Genomic DNA, 12,941 nt, shown 5'->3' with positions numbered 1-12,941 from the left:
TTACAGGAAGAATACTGAGGCTTAGGTGGGTGGAATGGAGGACATCTGATGTTCTCCAAAATACTGGAAATGTTTTATTCAATCAGCTTCCAGCTCTGGCTTACCCTTTCAATTTTCAGATCTCTGATGGTCCAGTCTATCTGAGTATCTTCCATCAATTTAGTAATCACTATATCCCCAAATACAGTCACTGGTTTATTATCTTCTGGCCAATACTGATGACATCTTATCTGCAGGGAGATGAGTACTAATTAACAATGATCATATATAATCCTGACAGAAACTACATACAAAATTATATCATATGCTGTTAATTAGTACACTGGTAACTTACCCGTCCTTTTTCAAAACATTGTGTAAGCATCACAAGTGTTTTTGCTCTAGTCTCCCACACCATTCTCCAGAAATCACCCACTGTTCCTGGTAATGGTCCCTGAGTTGCAATAAACTCATTTGGACATAAATAGCCCTAAGAAGAAGAAAATATTTAATACACAGTGGTTGGTGAGGAAAAAAAGAACTTGCATGTGACTCTCAGTTGTGCCTATAGCCACCATGCTTGCGGCTGGAACCCTGTCAGACATACTAAACCGACTGGTGCAGGGCTGGCTAATTATCACGTGGCAGGTGTCCATGGAAGCATAAGAGAGTAATGGCATTTCTTCCACTGTGTAGAGCAGTTATGAACCAATGCTCTAATAAAGTTTTGGAAATACCATCCTAATAAAAGTGCTATCCTTTAGCAGAGGAATTTCATGGACGTCATGGTCAGTAATTCCCATTAAAAAATATCTAAGTCTTTATATTAGTCTTACTGCAAATCTAATATGAGGCCACAAAGAACTGTGTCAGGAGGCCAACACAATAGAATTAAAATAGTGCTAAGGAGCAGTGGGGCCAGGGAAACTACTGAGGAGCGATGCAAGTGCTAGTGCAAGCTACATACCACACTGATGACCTTGTTGTTCCAGTGATCCCCAGGGATCTGCTGTAAATTAGGGATGGAACTTACTCAAGCAAATGATCTCTGATAGAAGGTCTTTGAGAAGCCTCCTATAGGGTTGACTTTTCTTTTTAGTGTTGGCTTCCTCTGTTCAATAATACTTTTATATTATAAATTGATGTAAAACTTGGAGAGAAGGGATTTTGTTGAAAAAAATCTGTAAATGCTGTCAGAACATGTGTTCTCACGGATCTGTGTTTTCTTAAGGAAACTAAATGTACCCTATAGAACTCTAAGCACTACACAAGACTTAAATTAACAACAGCAATAATAAAAATGACTTTATGCTGTAGAGCTGGCAGGCTGTGGTATCACAGAATTCTGCTTGTTGCTCCAAAAAACTGCCACAGTGGTTTATAGCACCACCAAAGCTCCTCGTTGGAATTACAGGCCTATAATTCACAGCTGCCTGTTAGTTATTGAATCTATAATATACAGAACAGGTGGCTGTGGGAAACTATGTTAATCCTCCCTAGTTTAAGAGTGAGGTGAGAAACTGTAATTCTGGCATACAAGGCTCACAGTTGAGTTACACACAAACACATACACACACAAGCACACACGCATGCGCACATTGTAGATTTACAGCTATATGCATTTATATATTTAAACATTCACAAATATATAGAATGAGAGCACTGAAAGGTCAAAGCTTTAGCCCAGAGAAATGGTAGCATTACAGCTGTCCACTCACTGATGAATGGTGACCAAAAGTGAGATGCCTATACATGGCAAAAACACACAAAATCTCAGCAGGGAACACTCTGCAGCTGTGGCTCTTGCTATAGGTTTTTTTGGAATTTGCTGTTAGTGCTCGCTGTGTCTAAGCCTTGGCATATGAGAGAAAGGCAGGGAAAAGGCTGGGCCATGCTCCAAGCTGTCTGGTCTGCTTCTCAACGGTTCTGTGTATAGTCCCAGAGCCATGTACCAATGTGGCATGGCTACTCTTTTCAGCTACCTGTTGGAATCAGGAAATTCCATATACAGGGAATAAGGAACTTCTGCTAATGGGAAAGGAAGATGCTGTTGAGACAAGACACCCATTCTCTGCTCTGCTGCTGATCCCCTGTGAACAAGTATTTCAGTTACCTGAAAAATAACTCTATTTCTACTTGCCATTGTGTCATCTATTTAACCTACAGTCTGCATGTCTTGCTGTGTGTTTGTTCAGTGCTGTGTGCATATGGGTTCTTGACCTCACTTCAGACCACTAGCCACTGCTACAATAAAATAAATGCATAATTTTTATATGAGTAATATTTTGAGCTTCAATGGGACAAAAACAAGACAGGCAAGACTAGAGACAGAAAAATATAGACAAAGGAAAGAATTTATTGAGAACACAATTAGAAAATGGAAGGTCTAGGAAGAAAGCCAAGGCTGAGAAATAGAATATTGGCTGTTTCTTCAAGAAGCACATCTACATTTTCCTCCAACATCTTTCATAAAATAATAAGGGCATACAACCTCCCTCCCATCCAAATTGTTAGCCACTGTTTTGAAACTGTTCAGTTCAGTTATCTTTACATTGTCCTTTCTGTGCACAATAGCTCCAGCTCCTGAATCAAGAGACAAAATAATGCCTGCCTCTAAACAGTTGACCTCAGGGGAAGTTCCAAAATTGTCTTTTATGATAGCAGGGGGGAGACAATTTTATATAAAGTAATTTGTTGGGCACAGTTTTGATTATTACTGAAAATCATTGCCCAGCAATGAAAATGGGAGACTTTATATTTTTTAACTAGTCATGTTCAATGCCACATAATCACCTGAACAACACCATAGCAACAGGAGCTGTAATGAAAGAAAAATCAGAATCCCATTCTTATTGCAGGTTCTTTTTTTTTGACTCTCTCTTGTACAAGAAAATAAAAATAGTAAAAAAGTGAGAGACTTTCTACTTACAGATACATAGCTGGCATTAATGTAGTCAGATCCGGGAATACCAGCATCAGGCATCAGCTTTACTCTGTTGTTGTTATCTATCATGGAATTAAAGTCGAGTTAACTAAAGTTTGTTTAAAAATTACAGACACATGTAATAAATATCCCTGGAGTGCTAAGAATTCAAAAATAATGTTAGTGGTGTTAATCCAAGAACACTTGATGCAGTAGAACACTATTTACTATGGTTACTTAATCAATGTCTATTATTATATGATCATCCTTTAACATCCTAGATATATTTTAATTTAATTCCTTTTTATTAAAATGATGAATACCCCCAAACCTCAAATTTGACGTATATAGGAGGATCCTGTGCCTAACAGTAACCAGTTTTCTTTAAAGGATGCTGTTTTAGCACAGACAACCTCCATATGATTCAGACAGCAGGATGAAGAGATTGACAATCTTTCTTATATACTTGGTGTCTAGGTCATAGAATTGAGCCAAATCTTGGCACTTTAAAAATTCTCCTTTATATAAGGTAAACTCATTATTACAGAAAAGTTTAATTAAAAGAAGATAAATAAAAAATGAGTGAGAGTTTCTGATTTGGGCCCGTGGTGAGTATGTAGAAATGATGTAAAACAGGAAAGATGTCATAGGTGAATAAGTAAATGCTGAAACCAAACATTCCAAATGTTGACGGTTGGTCCTCAACTAGGTAAAAAAATGAGAATACAAAGTTAAAGATTTATGAAACTCATCTATATTTTATTGTGTGCCATGAATATGAATTTTTACTGACTGTAATTTAGAGTATGTGTTGAGCAAAGCAGTAGATAACAGAAGCAGCTGTTCTGAAAAGTTAATGGCACAGAATGTAGCATTATTAACCAAGGAATGCCATGCTCCCCATCTCACATCACAGCTAATGCTTAAAATAATAATGACATTTCTTGTCTTATTAACTGAAAAATGGAGCAGTGTTGAGTACAGAGAGACAGACTGCTGTCTCCTGTGATAAAATCTAGCCTTGGCTTATAAGTTTTATACACTCACTCTGATCTTCTATGGAACCCTTGCAGCACATTTACACATATCCACAAGAAAGCATACCCAGGCTCCTGGGGTAGCTGAATGTACAAACATGTGGATTTTATATGTTTAAAAAATATACTTCTCACTAAAGGGAGAAAACAGGAAGAATGTTAAAGAGTTTGCTACGTGGGTTGAATTACAAAGCTAAGAAACTAGTCAGGCTATAGTTTCTTGCACCTGCATTTTCAAGCCTGTGAGTGCAAGTTGAAAGCTACTTTCCTTAAAAGTTACTTTCTTAAAAAAAAAAGAAAGAAAACAAAACAAAAACATAGACTGCTTGACAGAAATTCAAAATTTCATACTGTGGGCATCATTGCATTAACATATCAAAGACAGATCAAGCAAAAATACAGTTGCATTCCAAATATATGCCGTACTATCAGAGGTAGCAAAATGGAGGAGTTGATTAGTAAACACACATACATGGCTTTATGTTTGGGAAACGATTCTTAGACTTGTTCCAAGGCAAATCAGCATCAGTTGAAGCAAGGTCTTCAAGAAACTTGGGAAGCTCCTGTAAAGGAATAATTGCTTGTTAGCAAACCTTTGCATTTTACCAGCTGTAAATACCAAAAATGGATCAATAGCAGTTTCCCCTAAGACAATCACCTCAGTAAGTGGAAGGCTCTTTTAGTTCCGCAGCACACTGCATTTCCAAGAACAGCTGGAAACATTGCAGAAGCATTTCACCTCACTGTCAACCCTAGTTACATCAGCAGTGTCAGATGCAGCACTGCAGAAAATGCTGCCAAGTTGAACAGTTAAAGCCTTCAAAGTCTGGATAAAGTCAGCCTATCACCTTTTGTGTTTTTTCCCCTGTCTTTTCATGAAGTCCTGTACTTGGTAACCATGTCCTACTGACTCAGCCTTATTTCTGAATAATGCCTTTTCCTAACTTCTGGAGCTTGGGAGAGCTCTTGCCACAGCATGAGAACTGATGAGCATTTAATCAAGTCGAGACAACTGGCAGTTATTGTTCACAGGACCGTTTCTGAAAAGGGTGGGAAGAGTTATTTTTGGTTGGACCGTAGTTTCACAACTAGTCATTAGTTCTGTTACTCAAGGGCAGAGATGGATAAATCATTCATATTGAGGAATTTATTTGATGGGGGTGTGTGTATACATAAATATGTATAATTTCCCAAGCCGAGTAAAAGTGTGGAAACAATTTCATGACTTGTTAATGGAGGCAACTTATTAATGTGATGTTCTCACAATGGGGATGAGAGAATAGAAAATTCTTAAAGTCAGAATTTAGCCAATTTTTTCTGTTCCTATGTTATCAAGAACTAGACCAACTTCAATAATAATTTTCCTCGTTCGACAAATGTTACATGCAGGTCTTTCAACTTTTAACTGAGATACAAATGAGATCTGCCTATTGTTTGGAATCTGTATAAACAAAATTTTGCCATTTTTGCTATGTAATCCACTCCACTTTGTCTTTTAATCTTACTAACTAATCTCTAGATAGACTACTTGCAAATGTAGGACAGATAGCCCTACAATCAGATTCAATGTTAATTATTTTCAAGTGCTCTTTTGCCAATTACTTGAGACACTTTCATTTCTAGAAATAAAATTTAATGAGCAAATATTAGCAAAAAAAAACAAATAAAAGAGGTCATGAATAATGGAAAAAGCAAGAGTGTTTTTTTATTCCAGCGATTCTTCTTTCATTCTTAATTCAAATATTTTTTTAGTCATATTTGATGGATTTTGATGGGTTCAGATATTAAGAACACCATCTTTTGAATATAAGCATTAACAAAATGTGATAATTTAAAAATTGACATAATGAACCAAACCAATAATCTATCTAATCTGATATCCTATTTCCTACAATGGCAAATGCCTGACACACAGATGAGAGCTCAAAACCCTTGAACTATATCATGTGCAATATTATCCCCTGGGAAATTTCTTTCTATCACCAGTTGACAAGAAGCCCAGGGCCTGAAGCATGAGGACTACTTTGCTTTTATAATTATATCCTTGATAGTATAGCTGCAGGTGCTTCTCAACAGGAAGAGAAAGATAGTTTCACAATGAAAGCAAAGGACTTTAAGTCAAGTGACCTGGCTTCTCTTCCTAGCTCTGACACGTATTTCCTTTGGGAAAGAATTAGGAGAAGAATTTCAGAGAGCAATTAGACACTTGTCTCACTTTGAAAATTAACAAGAGACTAGTTCCCATACATGCCCTTCAAAATCTCTTTCACTATCTATGGTTTTCTAGGGATGAAAAGCCTATGATTTTGCCCCCTTCTTCTGAAAGAAAATTTCTGAATTAAAATCTCCTTATAAATGAATGGCTGACATTATTCAATTTATATCAGTATGTTAAAGCACTAAACAATATGGTCAATAGATATGAAGTAAATATAAAGCTAAACAAAAGACTGTAACATACTATAGAAAATTATCTTTAAATATTTTAAGGTACTCATTATTTTAGAATATTGTCTTTGAATCAACCTCTGCCATACTCAGAGCAATTTTTTTCTACCTGTTCAGCAGCCCCTCTTTTTTTTCTCAATAATCCCTTAAAGAAGTAAGGCCCCAATCCTGTGACTGAACCTAGAGAAAGATCCCTGTTTTCTGACAGAGTGGAGTGACTTCTATGAATTCCTGTCAGGATTTGATAAGAACAGTAAAACATAGCCAGAGATAGAGAAGTTAAAATTCCCCTTATTCAGAAAGTTGAAACTCTCACACAGAATTTCTCAGTGGATTTTGCAGGGAGGAAAAAATTTGATAAAATGTCTGTGGCATTTTGTACGTATATGAATCATGGCAGCCCATATCACATGCATCGCCTGTGAACTTTAACTTGCCTCATTTGCCTCATTCCTCTGAGTCTAAGCTTGCCAGTTAATTAGTACAGAAGTAGTACTGTTGTACAGTACTCTGTAGTAAAGAGGAACTACAGAAGCAGATCGTGTTGTTGTAATGATGCTCCCATATTTGAATGAGTGCTTAAAGGTCTTGTACCAGTTCTCTGTATCAGTACGGATTTCAGTCTAAATGTTTATTTTCAGAATTGGAGAGAGACTATTTGAATTCCCAGATTCAATAACAGTTTGTTGTGGAAACTGCATTTCTTTGCAGACTCGTAAATCTTTTAAATAATTCATTTGCATTTTGTTTATTGTAGAACTTCATGGTACTGTGGTGACATTTGGAAGTATTTCACTTTTTTATTTGTACTGACAAAATGCATTATAAAACACTGATAGAAGTATTTCTGTTTCAGAGATTTACCAGTTACTAGGAAACTTGATTTCCCAAAGGTATTAAGAGATAAATGAACCCCAGAAAACTGGAAGTTTGAATATCAGCTAGGTGGTGCCCACCATCGGTTACTGTGGATCCCTACTGTTTCTTTAGACTTGTCTTTTCTGATCAGCCATGGATCCAGATCCATTCTCAGATCCAGATTCTCTTCTCATCATGCTGACACACAAGATCACTTTCACATGCGTACTGAGATCAGACTCTGGAGATCTCTAGGCACAGCAGCTATGTCAGTCCAGTAAATTAAATATGCCCAGGAATGTCCCTGGATTCCAAGACTACCTGAAAAGGAGGGAGTTGCATCTATGCTAGCAAAACTCCAAAACCAGCGTTGTTGCCTACAAATAGCCTATTGGGAATGATCCTTACACTATTCTCCCTACCAAAGCATACCTTGGAATTGCTCAGGGAGAATGCTAGTGAAATAGTCCTGATTTGTGGCAGGGAACTTGATAACAGTTTGCTAGTATAAATAATCATATTCTTATGTCCTGTTCCTGGTATGCTTGAATTTACTAGCATGGAGACAGTCAGAGAGCCCAAGCTGGCTCAGCACCATGCTGTTACTTATGTGCTTCAGATATAATGGTCCATTGGTTATGCTGAGCTCAGCTCTCCTACACACACTGTAGGAGCCTTGAGTCATTTATGTCAAACTAAAGCTATGAATGTAGATGGAAATGATGCAAGTCATGGAGTTTGTTGTACAGAAGTGCATTTTCAAGTCTATTATTCATCTCATAATACAGGTGCTACAGATGCTATAGATGGGCTCTCAAACAGGGACCAGACCTACCCTGTAATTCTGCTTGCCCTTGGACAAGCTGTCTGAGAAGACATCACTGCACTCTGGAATTGGGAAACTGAAGCTCAGAGAGGAGTAAAATGGAAGTGCAAAGGACATATAAAACTGTTGATTATAAACTGACTACATAATATAGCTAAATGAGATTTCAGCTACTTGTATTGGTCTAACTTTCAAACGGATTGCCAACATTTCTACTTGATAAAATACTGTTATTAGTCTTAAGTTTTAAGGCATTACAATGCTGTAATGTTTATTCCACTGTGGGTCACACCTAAAAAAAGTAATAGTAGAAACTTTCCAGTGATGAACATTAATATGTGAAAATGTTATTGCTAGTAAAGCTTTTCATCCGTTCAGTCATGCATAATATAATTATAATCACTCTTGTTCAAGTGAAATAACACTTCTACTCTTGGAAAAAAATAGCTCTCCTTACTTTATTGCTCAGAGAATTTTATGGTGCTTTTTATTATTAAATCCAGACCAATTCTATTTAAAGAGCATAGCCAAAAAGCTGTAGGAATTACCATTAATCTTTTCACACTTTTGTTGGTTTTCCCTTAGAGACTGAAATATTATAATCCATCAGAAGAAAAGTCAATTGTTGAGTCTTCATTTTTGCTAATCCAAATGCTAAGCAATTCATGGTAGATCCATAAATCCCAAATAATAAAGTCACTGGAGACTGACAAATTATTTTTGTGAGAGCAAATGACTCTAAGTGTTAAAAATGATGATGATGATGATGATAAAGGTTCTGAAACAACAGTAGAGCAGAGATTGTTGAGAAAAAATATGATAGCCATAAAAATGCTACTTAACAAAAATAGTGAAAACTTTGAGGTTTAAATTTGAAATTATATATGCATTATATAAATGTCATATACATTTTGAAAGCTGGTGGCTTTTAAGTAAGAAACACAGCCTTGTTAAGTTGATCTGTTCACATAAGAAGATGGAGGCTATTCTCAAGAGCAAGATGGGTATGACCTATTATTAGTAAAGGAGTGAAACTACTATGCATAAACTTTATGTTGTCCCTACTGAAGCCTATGAAAGAAAAACACTCTCGAAGTCCACAGCAGTACAACTAGGGCTTGAACATTTTGTAAAATAAATGCCAGCTGTGTTTTGGGGGTCATCACCACTCAGGAAAATGAGCTTATTTAAAGCAATTAAATATATTTGTGTAGATGTAGACAAAGTATTTCTAAATAAACTATTCTCAATTGAACTACATATGCATCACTATATATGTAAAAACATTTAAATATTATGGTGTTCTTGCAAAGATGGGAGTCTAGAGGAGATCACCTTTTGCTGACACTTAGGTGAATAATTCTGATCAGGTTGCACTGTAGACTGCACAATCCGAATCAGTGTAATATTACTTTCTAAACAATCAACCTGGTAATTGGGTATTGATTATCAAGGCCAGAGTCCTTCACGGCCTTGCCTGCTTAAAATGGACATGAAATGTGACACATGAAACGACTGAAGGTCTTGCGATGTTGTGACAACTGCTAGCAACATACCGAAAATTCTTCCTGAAACTTTAGGTTGTTGTTTGTGCAAAGCTCTTCAACATGTTGTAGGAAGGATTTCTTGCTTATTGGCCTGAAAGTAATGACAGAGGAATTAGAAACCTATGGGGGATCTTCTTGTTGTTGCTTTTAATTTTTATTTAACTGCAGTTCTTTAATTAACAATATTTTCCAGTTAAATAGCAATGGATATTTATGGACAGAAAATTATAAATTGCTTATAGCATGCTTATTTGATTTACTTTTGATCACATAAAAATAAAAACATTTTCTCCCTCTATTGTTTCTCCTCATCAAATTTTTAAGTTGCTAGTGTTAACAGTACTGCTGGGTAGGACTGGGTTTTTTTAGGCAACAGCACTCCAATGCAAGGTTTCAATATTAATGGAAGTTTTGTAAAGTTATCACTGCATTCTAAAGTACATAATACTTCTTTGTCGCATAGAAAACATTTTGTACATTGCAAGGTTTTAGACATATAAAATATTGCAGTGACCTCATTCTCATAATCACATGGTTTTTAAACCCCAAGGAGTTTAAATATCCCTGTATTACTTCCCAAGCTAAAACACAGACATGCAGTCTTCGCCCCAGAGAGAGAGAAAGCATTTCTCCAGTTACCATGCAATTAGTCATGCTTTTATGATTTATATGCAGCTTGGAGTTTTTTCTAATAAACATAGAAGAGGGAACCACACATTGAGACTCACCAGTGACCACAATATAAAAACTTTTAATCAACTTACTTGATGGATTTTCTATAACTAAGTAACCTGCAACAGAGATTTTTGTTAAACGTAGCAAGCTGTGAGTTAACCAATATAGCGCATGTTGATAGGTTTTATATGAAAAATTTAAGCTGGAACCAGATTTATTTCTCTAATGGATTCAAATACAATAATACTTCAGATTTCTTGTGTGATTGTCTTGCTTAGTTTTTAACACATGAACTGATAGATATGGTAGCAACAGTTTCTATGATTCTCTTCAGATCATTTTACAATGTTCTAGAGTCTCATGGGCTGGGGAAATCCATACCTCCAGCACATCACTTAATGTATATTGACACACTTCATTATACACTATGCACTCAGTGTCATTTTTCTAAGGGCAACTTCAGAGAATCAGGATGGGTTTCAGCTGACTGAATGCTGACACATATCTGAGCTAGGCACTCTAGGTTCCTCTTATAATCAATGAGGAGAAATAGACATGATTTCATCTCATCTCAAGCGGATATCTAAAATAAGTCACAGATGAATCATGCCATTAATACGACTATTTGCGTCCAGTGAGCCTAGGATGACTTGCTGAATTTCATGCACACGAAGCTGGGTGAGATAAATTTTGCTTTCAATGCTCACTCTAGGTAGCGTAGCTAAAGATTTGGGTTCCAAATGACCTTTATCCCAGGGCATCCAGTAATTCTGGAAAGCTCCAAAAAACCTACTTAGCACATATGACTTGTGGTTGCTCAGGATGTTTTTAAAACTAATGCTGGAGGCTTTACAGAAGCCAAACAGCTATGGTCAAGATTTAAAAAATGAGTGCTGTTTTTATCAACATTTTTACATACTGGCCTAACTTCAGTTTCTTTAACCTGATCCCACAGCAGGTTTCATGAGGATCTGTGACCTAAGATCCATTCGTGGGGAACTTTCAGATGGCCTTGAAACCTGGTCATCAACATCATCTCTGAAACCTTTCTCAGAATGTCTCAACATTACGAATTTAGAAGCCCAATTTCAGGCCCTCAGTCTTACAGAGCTTGTCTAAAAGACCAAGACAAAAAGTTTGAAAGAATATATTTTGAAAGAATATATTTTAAAAGATAACTTGCCCCTTCAGAAAAGCTCTAACTATAGCTTTTACATGTATCTCTCCAAAAATCATACATGTTTACAAACAAATGTTACAGAAACTATTCTATAGTACAAATATAAACTTCTACTACTGCCATAATTTTAGTAGGAAAGACAGTAATTTGCTTTAAAAAATACTTGTTTATGAGGTTATTAATAAACACTTAAAATATAAACTAGAGAATAAAATGTGATCAATACAATTTTTGAACAATTTATTATTAAGCAGCAGAGACGTTAATTTCAAAGCTTCTAAAGATGCCTTTGTGGTACATGCTTTGTTGTGACAATTTTCTTCAAATAAAGTGAATTGGCTACAAAAGACTTGGGTTAGTCTCACTAAAAAAATTCACATAAAAAGGCTCATACTCAAAATGCTCACTCGGACAACTGAAGAATAGCTTTAGACTGAAAAAGAAAATAAGAAGGAAATAAAAAGCCAAAGCATGCAACTCTTTATTAATGGAGAATATTTAGAAATTTAGCTAGTGCGTCTTGTATGACTTATGTTGCTTGTGTTACCTGGCAAATAAAACTACCTTCTAGTAACACTGGTAACATTAAAGAGCTAAAGTTTCCTCAAGGACAAAGTATTCTAATTAACTGTACTGAGCACAAATACATTTGCCTTTGAGCAGAAAATACTATTTTCTCTAGGACTTTTTCAGGACAAAACTCTAATCAGGCACTGCAAAGGCAAAAAAAACACTTGTTTTTCCTTATAATTAGCCTATCTTCACCATAACAATAGAATAAAAGTCATCTCCCATTTGACCTCCTAGTAATTTTGGGGATACTGTTGGTTTTAATCCTCTAGAACTGACAGCAATTAGGGGCTTACTGCACTGTAGTTCAGTCATTAGGGAACAAAAATTACATCTATACTGCACATAAGCAACCTGAATATGCCATATAGTGCTTCAGTGCCGAAGGTACATGGATCCAACAGCAAAGAACTTAGAGACAAGTAGCACCATTAATGCAAACTTACACAGTAATATTTCCATTTTTACTTTCATTCAAAGCAGGGAAGTGAAGCACTGAAAAAGCACAGAAAATTAACTAAACAGTCCTACATATGGTGCTTTCTAGTGCATTTTTAATATTATTAACAGGTGACTTCTTTTTAAGACATAATCTTATGTTACCTTTCACAAGCACTGAACATTTTTAAAGAAATAAGCACCTACAGTTTGACACTTCAACGTATAAATGGGTAACTAAATGAAGAACTTGATTTTTAGAACTACAGAATTCTCACACTTCTGTTGGTAGCAAGTGCATATTACAGTGACTTGGCAGCTTAGAAAATAAGAACTTAATCTAAATGCCTACATGTGAGTTAATGTCCAACTCAAAGGCTGTGGCAAAGATATGGGCTTCATTGTGTAAGAATCTTTAGAAGGACTGAACTGTGCACTCACTAGTGGCTTACAGAGGACA

General features: G+C 36.1%; 1 protein-coding gene and 1 long non-coding RNA gene across 3 annotated transcripts in view; one reads left to right on the top strand and one right to left on the bottom strand.

Annotated features, from left to right (window-relative positions):
* Positions 1 to 8,271, top strand: part of LOC135327922 (uncharacterized) — a 44,486-nt gene extending 36,215 nt beyond the window's left edge. The window contains exon 4 of the long non-coding RNA XR_010388539.1: positions 8,034 to 8,271. This is a non-coding gene — a long non-coding RNA (uncharacterized LOC135327922). The remainder of the gene's footprint in view (positions 1 to 8,033) is intronic.
* PTPRQ (protein tyrosine phosphatase receptor type Q) overlaps positions 1 to 12,941 on the bottom strand; it is a 142,688-nt gene that overhangs the window by 10,740 nt on the left and 119,007 nt on the right. For both annotated transcript variants that reach the window (XM_064509559.1, XM_064509562.1), the window contains 5 exons: positions 9,628 to 9,709; positions 4,412 to 4,502; positions 2,909 to 2,985; positions 335 to 469; positions 105 to 230 (listed from right to left, as the gene is read on the bottom strand). In XM_064509559.1, the coding sequence (XP_064365629.1) occupies positions 105 to 230; positions 335 to 469; positions 2,909 to 2,985; positions 4,412 to 4,502; positions 9,628 to 9,709 (511 nt within the window). The remainder of the gene's footprint in view (positions 1 to 104; positions 231 to 334; positions 470 to 2,908; positions 2,986 to 4,411; positions 4,503 to 9,627; positions 9,710 to 12,941) is intronic.

This window comes from Dromaius novaehollandiae, chromosome 1 (assembly GCF_036370855.1).
Source record: "Dromaius novaehollandiae isolate bDroNov1 chromosome 1, bDroNov1.hap1, whole genome shotgun sequence".
Taxonomy (NCBI): domain Eukaryota; kingdom Metazoa; phylum Chordata; class Aves; order Casuariiformes; family Dromaiidae; genus Dromaius; species Dromaius novaehollandiae.
The sequence above is the reverse complement of the archived record's forward strand: the minus strand, read 5'-3'. Positions and strand labels throughout refer to the sequence as shown.